This window comes from Propithecus coquereli, unplaced genomic scaffold, assembly GCF_000956105.1.
Source record: "Propithecus coquereli isolate 6110/MARCELLA unplaced genomic scaffold, Pcoq_1.0 Scaffold451, whole genome shotgun sequence".
Taxonomy (NCBI): Eukaryota; Metazoa; Chordata; class Mammalia; order Primates; family Indriidae; genus Propithecus; species Propithecus coquereli.
Window position 1 is genome coordinate 496,515 of NW_012150297.1, and position 7,348 is coordinate 503,862.

At 36.0% G+C, this 7,348-nt stretch overlaps 1 protein-coding gene across 2 annotated transcripts in view; it reads left to right on the forward strand.

Moving 5' to 3' along the window:
• FZD3 (frizzled class receptor 3) overlaps positions 1-7,348 on the forward strand; it is a 75,219-nt gene that overhangs the window by 44,956 nt on the left and 22,915 nt on the right. For both annotated transcript variants that reach the window (XM_012654934.1, XM_012654933.1), the window contains 2 exons: positions 2,009-2,205; positions 4,724-5,741. In XM_012654934.1, coding sequence (XP_012510388.1) covers positions 2,009-2,205; positions 4,724-5,741 — 1,215 coding nt within the window. The remainder of the gene's footprint in view (positions 1-2,008; positions 2,206-4,723; positions 5,742-7,348) is intronic.

A 7,348-nucleotide genomic window follows, 5' to 3' on the forward strand; every position in this document is an offset into this window, starting at 1 on the left:
TCCATTTGATTCTTCCAATATATTCTGACTTTTTGATGAATTTTTTTTATCTTTTGTTTTCTTGAAAATATTAGTCATAGTTATATACAGTCTCATCTGTTAACTCTAATAGTTGGGTCACCACAATGTGTTTTTTTCCTTGGTTTTCCGTTGTATTGCCCTGTCTCTTGGACTGCCCAGTAATTTTTAACTGAGTGCTAGACATTATAAAATATTGATGACGTTCCAGATGATGTTATATGACTGCAGAAACAGTTCATACTTTTTTTGGCTTAGCAGATAAATGGGGGCAGATTACTTTAATTCAGTTGGGGACTAAGCTGAGTTGAGGCTGGGTTGCAATGTTGGTAGGTCTCTCTCCCTCTCATTAGTCTCTGCTCCTAGGGTATAGTCATTCAGGATTGAATGCTGAAAGTCTTATATGTTCAGTTCCTCTGCAGGGCTTGAACTGTAATTCATGTCTCCTCAGCCTGGTAAGACTGCCAAAATCTCCACTCTACTTTACAGAGACTTTCTCTTAGCTTCTTAGCCTCCTTCCCTGTGCAGCTTCAGAATTTTAAAATAGCCTGAAGGGAAAACTGGCTCTGTGTCAGGCTTAAATCCTTCACACTTCCCCTCCTCGCTTAGATCTTGTTCCTTTCATTTCCAGTTTTGTCTCTGTAGCCTCTGGAGACCACCTGAAGCTCTGCTGGTTTCTCAGTTCTCTGGCACCAGCCTAGGCAAAGCTTGATTCTCAGCCTCTTTCCATATTCCCTATCAACCAATGCTTCCTTGGAGAAGTGGCTGCATTTACCAGGCCTCCTGTCTTTTCTTCCGTGCTCTTTGGATTCTTGGTCCCTCTCATTCTTTTGCTTTAGCAGTTCTCTAATAGCTTTAAATAGATAACTTAAAACTTTTTGTCTCTCTTTTTAAGTTCTTGATGGAAACATTGGTTTACCATAAAGTTCTCCATCATACTTGGAAGTGATAGTCGGGTATAGTTTGTTATATATCAGTTATTACATCTTTATAGTTTTTTGACATCAGTTTCTTTTACTCTTGACTTTTTTTTATTGCATTATGGAAAATATTACACATCAGTGTAGAAATAAATTGATTAGAAAGGCCTGGTGAGAATTTCTATAACCAGTTCAAAATCAGCAATGACTGAAACTATCATATAAACAAGTAGAAAAACTATTCGGTGGTCAAAAGCCCAGGTACACATTTCTTGGGATATTTTATCTATTCCTGTCATTATAATGATTATTTTAGTATGGTTTTATGTTTGGGACCACTATTTTTATTTCCTTAATATTATTAATAGCTTACAGTGTTAGCTCCATTTACTTCATGTGATTTCAGAGTTTAAAAAACTGTTTAGAAAGTTTTTTAAAATGTAAAAAGAACAAGAAGATTTGAGCCAAAGGTGAGAGACCCTTCTGTACTTCGAACTCCTCAAATAACTGCTGTGTATTACTACTGGGTACTACTGTGTTAGTGTGTATTACTACGCAATACTGTTTACCTTCTCCTCCTCTCTCATTTCTACCTTTTACTTCTTGTCATCTCTTTCTTGTTGATAGTTGTTAATTGAAGAAAATATAGATACTGAAATACATAAAAGGAAGAAAATTAAAATCTCTTGCAATCCTACCACCAATCCCTAATCGTACTTTTGAGCATTTGGTACATATCTTTTGAGGATTTTTTTGTGTAAAAATGGATCATATTGGTAGTGCTTCTCAGCTCTGACTCTTCAGTGATATCATCTGTAACACCTAAAATATACATATAGATTCTGGGATATACCTCACATTTAACTAAATCAGAATCTTCAGGCGTAGGGCTAAGAGGAGTTTATTTAAAACAACAACAACAACAAAAACAAAAAGAACCTTTTCTTCAGAAATGTTTAGTAGTCCTCAGAAATTATTTTAAATGAAAAAAATGAATGTTGCAATTTTACAGGACGTTTTAACTTGTATACAACGTTTTATCTAATTATTCACTTTTAACTTTTTCCTAGCCATTCCACCCTATGGTGAATCTGGATTGTTCTCGGGATTTCCGGCCATTTCTTTGTGCACTCTATGCTCCTATTTGTATGGAATATGGACGTGTCACACTTCCCTGTCGCAGGCTGTGTCAGCGGGCTTACAGCGAGTGTTCAAAGCTCATGGAGATGTTTGGTGTTCCTTGGCCTGAAGATATGGAATGCAGTAGGTGCGAAAATGATAGATTTTCATGAATCATTTCTTATGTTGCAGTATGTTTTAAATTACTTGTCTTCTATTTCATCTGTTTTAAAAACTTTTTTGAAGTATATGTATTAGTCATTAATTTTGAACAGTAGTTTTATGGCCTCAGAATTGTTTATTTCCTTGGGAATTTGGAAGCACTAAATGAAAAGGACAACATTTCTATGAAGAAATTTTTAAAAGAATTAAGAAATACTTAAGTTATTTAGTTGATTTTTCCTCCTCTAAAACATTTTTTCCTGGTTATAAAAGTAGTGTCATTTACGAGAAATTATAAAATAGAAGAAAATAATCATTTATTACTTCATTGTGGGGGCTTTATTTTCAAAATACCTTTATGATTTAGATGTGGTAATGACTAGGGTAGTTCTGTCAGTCCTTTTTTTTCTGTGTCAGATACCTTTCAAATTATATCCAATATATGGACTGTGAGTATTTCTTAAAGATTTGAGGATTTGAGGCCAGGCATGATGGCTCATGCCTGTAATCATAGCACTCTAGGAGGCTGAGGTGGGAGGATTCCTTGAGGGCAGGAGTTCGAGACCAGCCTGACCAAGAGTGAGACCCCGTCTCTACTAAAAATAGAAAAAATTAGCTGGCCAACTAAAAATAGAAACAAAAAATTAGCTGGACATGGTGGTGAGCACCTGTAGTCCCAGCTACTTGGGAGGCTGAGGCAGGAGGATCACGTGAGCCCAGGAGTTTGAGATTGCCATGAGCTAGGCTGACGCCACGGCACTCACTCTAGCCTGGGCAACAAAGCAAGACTCTGTCTCAAAAAAAAAAAAAAAAAAAAGTTGAGGATTTGTTTGTTAGACATTCTTATAGTTTTATATGAGTGAACATTATTATTAGTAATAATATACTATATTACATAACTACTGTTTTGTATTCTGAAATATTTCAAGGGTAAAGAATAATAAGGTGAATACTTATGTACCTTTTATTATCTAGGTTTGTCCAATCTTAACATTTTGTGATATTGGCTTCAGGTTTTGTTTTAAGAAATAAAACAATATAAAGTTGAAGGTTCTTCCTTGTTACCCATCTTGATCTGATTCCCTTCTTTCTTCCCCAAGAGTAAGGTAATCATTATGTTGAATTTGTTGTTAATCGTTCTCATGTTTGTTTTTATACTTTTATTACATATATACATATCCATAAAAACATAAATTTTTTTTACATGTATCTATCTGTAGGTCTGGTTCATTTCTTTTAATTGCTATGTAATAGCCAATTGTGTTAGTATCCTGTAGTTATTTAGCCATCTTCTGTTGATGGTCATTTAGGTTGTTTCCAGGGGTTTTTTTTATTGTTCATATAAACAACATTCTTTTTTTTAAAATTTTAATGGATTTAGGGGGTACAAGTTGAATTCCATTGCATGTAAATACTGTACAGTGGTGGGGTCTGGGTTTTTGGTGTACCTGTCACCTGAGTAGTGTACGTTGTACCTCATAGGTAATTTTTTATCCCTCACTTCTTCCCACCTTTCCCCCTTTGAGTCTCCAGTGACCTTTGTACTGCTCTATGTGTCCTCGTGTAGCAAGTTTAGCTCCCACTCATAAATGAGTATGTGTGGCATTTATTTTTCTGTTCCTGAGTTACTTCACTTAGGATAATGGCCTCCAGTTCCATCCAAGCTGCTACTGAAGACATTATTTCGTTCTGAGACATTATTGCTGAGTAGTACTCCGTGGTATAAATATACCACATCTTTATTATCCACTCATCCGCTGATGGGCACTTAGGTTGATTCCAAATCTTTGCGATTGTGAATTGTGCTGAGATAAACATACAAGTGCAGGTATCTTTTTGATAGAATGATTTCTTTTCCTCTGGGTTGATAAGTGGGATTGCAAGATTGAATGGTAGATTTAGTTCTTTGAGAAATCTCTATACTGACCTCCATAGAGGTTGTACTAACTTATGTTCCCACCAACAGTATGTGTTCCTTTTCACTGCATCTGCACCAACATCATAAACAACATTGTTTTCTCCTTTACGTTAAAAAGTAATTTTGTTTGCTATCTGGCTATAGCCCTTGGAGGTAAGTAAAGCAGGTGATATTACTCTCCTTTGACAGAACAACTTAAGAAATAAAGCATGCACAGTAAATCCTCACTTAATATTGTTGATAGATTCTTGGAAACCATTGTTTAAGCAAAATGACATAAAATGAAACCAATTTTTTTCTCATCAACATGTAACAAAATGACATTGAACAGAATGGTGTTATTCCAGGACCTGCTATATGTTGTTTTGCTTAAAGGCATAGGTTATAACAACCTGTCAACAACATTAAATACAGACTATTATATTAGCTTCTTGTAGTCAACTCATGGACATTTTGCTTTCTCATATTTATCTATTTCCCATCTATTTGACCTATTATCTAGCCCCATCCGTTTATCTAGTCTCTCTCCAGACACCTGGATTTCCCCATAAGTAAAAATGGTTCTCGTCTTATGTGTTTTTTTTAGGTTCCCAGATTGTGATGAGCCGTATCCTCGACTTGTGGATCTGAACTTAGCTGGAGATCCAACTGAAGGAGCTCCAGTGGCAGTGCAGAGGGACTATGGTTTTTGGTGTCCCCGAGAGTTGAAAATTGATCCTGATCTTGGTTATTCCTTTTTGCACGTGCGTGATTGTTCACCGCCTTGCCCAAATATGTACTTTAGGAGAGAAGAACTGTCATTTGCTCGCTATTTCATAGGATTGATTTCAATCATTTGCCTCTCTGCCACGTTGTTTACTTTTTTAACTTTTTTGATTGATGTCACAAGATTCCGTTATCCTGAAAGGCCTATTATATTTTATGCAGTCTGCTACATGATGGTATCGTTAATTTTCTTCATTGGGTTTTTGCTTGAGGATCGAGTAGCCTGCAATGCATCTAGCCCTGCACAGTATAAGGCTTCCACAGTGACGCAAGGATCTCATAATAAAGCCTGTACCATGCTTTTTATGGTACTCTATTTTTTCACTATGGCTGGCAGTGTATGGTGGGTAATTCTCACCATCACATGGTTCTTAGCAGCTGTGCCAAAGTGGGGTAGCGAAGCTATTGAGAAGAAAGCATTGCTATTTCACGCCAGTGCATGGGGCATCCCTGGAACTCTAACTATCATCCTTCTAGCAATGAATAAAATTGAAGGTGACAATATTAGTGGCGTGTGTTTTGTTGGGCTCTACGACGTTGATGCATTGAGATACTTTGTTCTTGCTCCCCTCTGCCTATATGTGGTAGTTGGGGTTTCTCTCCTCTTAGCTGGCATTATATCCCTAAACAGAGTTCGAATTGAGATTCCATTAGAAAAGGAGAATCAAGATAAATTAGTGAAGTTTATGATCCGGATTGGTGTTTTCAGCATTCTTTATCTCGTACCACTCTTGGTTGTAATTGGATGCTACTTTTATGAGCAAGCTTACCGTGGCATCTGGGAAACAACGTGGATACAAGAACGCTGCAGAGAATATCACATTCCATGTCCGTATCAGGTAAGGGAAACCTTGTTATAAATTTCAGAATGTATGATAGTAAAATGAAAGCATATTATAAAGAACTATTCTTAGCTAATGAACCTTAAACCTGTACATTAAAAATTTAAAGGGAAGATGGTTAACAAATATGTTGTAGTGAATATGTAATACACAATATTTATATAGACATCTTCATTATGACTTATAAGTCTAAGCTATGGGCTTTTAAGCAGTTTACTTCTGTTACACAAAAGCATTTCCTTGTTGATTTTTTTAAGAAGTCTGTAGGTTTGTTGGGGAGAAGCACTTTACCAACTCTAATAAAAAGATGCTGTCGTTTTGTAGGAATTTTACTGATGTTCATATTAGGAATTAATTGTTTTAACAGTTTTGTAAAGCTGATAGAATGCAGTTATACAAATATATAAACTCTTAATGGTCTTGGTTTTTCTTCTTTGCATACTGGATATTTTGTGATTTACCTTTGAGTTTAAAGCGTTCAGAGCCTCTGATTGTCCTACAATCATAGGATTTTAGAGCTAGAAAGAACTTTAGAGATCATTTACTCAGGTTCCCTCTACAATTTAGAGTTCTTAAACATCTAGTACCTCATTTGAAGCTTTGAAATGTTAAGAGACTTACTAATGCTTAATAAATGACCAGCTGGGACTGAGTCTTACATGAAGAATTTAGTCAAGGAAAATAGTTCAGAGGAGTTGATGCTAAGTATTTCTCTCTCCCAGTTCCCACAGGAGGATCCCTCATCCTCCTATGCCCCTAGCGATTACCCTCCTTTCTTCCTTTTAAAACTGTTTTCTTGTAACAGCACTCTGACTTGGTGCCTCCTATTCATCACGTCCTAGGTTTCCTATTCTGAGGGTGCCAGCCACCTTTCCATTTTCCCCAACCCATATGTTACTCTAACACCTTTTAAATACCTTTGGTAAAGTACTTATGTATTATAGATAACTTCTGTTTACTAGTCACTTTCCCCTAGGCAGTGAACTCTTTGAAAGCAAGAACTTTATTTTTTGAATACATATTCTGTAGGTCAGTAGATGATAGTAATGAGAATGTAGGTGTATAGATTGAGAAGAAGGGACATTTTTAAGAAATGGTAACAGTGTTACTGGGAACAAGGAGTGTGGGGTTAGCAGGTAGTAAATGCTCATATAGAACACTGAGAATGCCAATTTCTCTTTTACTTTATGATGTAAGTTCATTTTAACCTGTAGTAGAGTATGCTATTATATAAATATACTGCAGTTTATTCACTCATTCTTCTGTCAATGGATATATTGTAGTTCTCCGTTGTATTGTTATTATAAACCAATTTGCAGTGAACATTCTTGTAATACCTTCATTCCTTGCATATGAACGAGAGTTTCCATGGGTTGTATACCAAAAAGTGGAATTTTGGCATTGTAGGATATAAGCATCTTCAACTCAAGTGGTTATTTTAATTTATGCTCATGCCAGAGTATGAGTTTCCCATTTCTCTTCATCTTGGTGCTTTTAAGTTTTTGCCAGCCTTTGAAATAGTTATCTCAATTCTGTAGTGGTTTACAATTCTCTTATTACTAGAAAAGTTGAGTGTGTTTTCTTGTGTTTATTGGGGTTTCTCT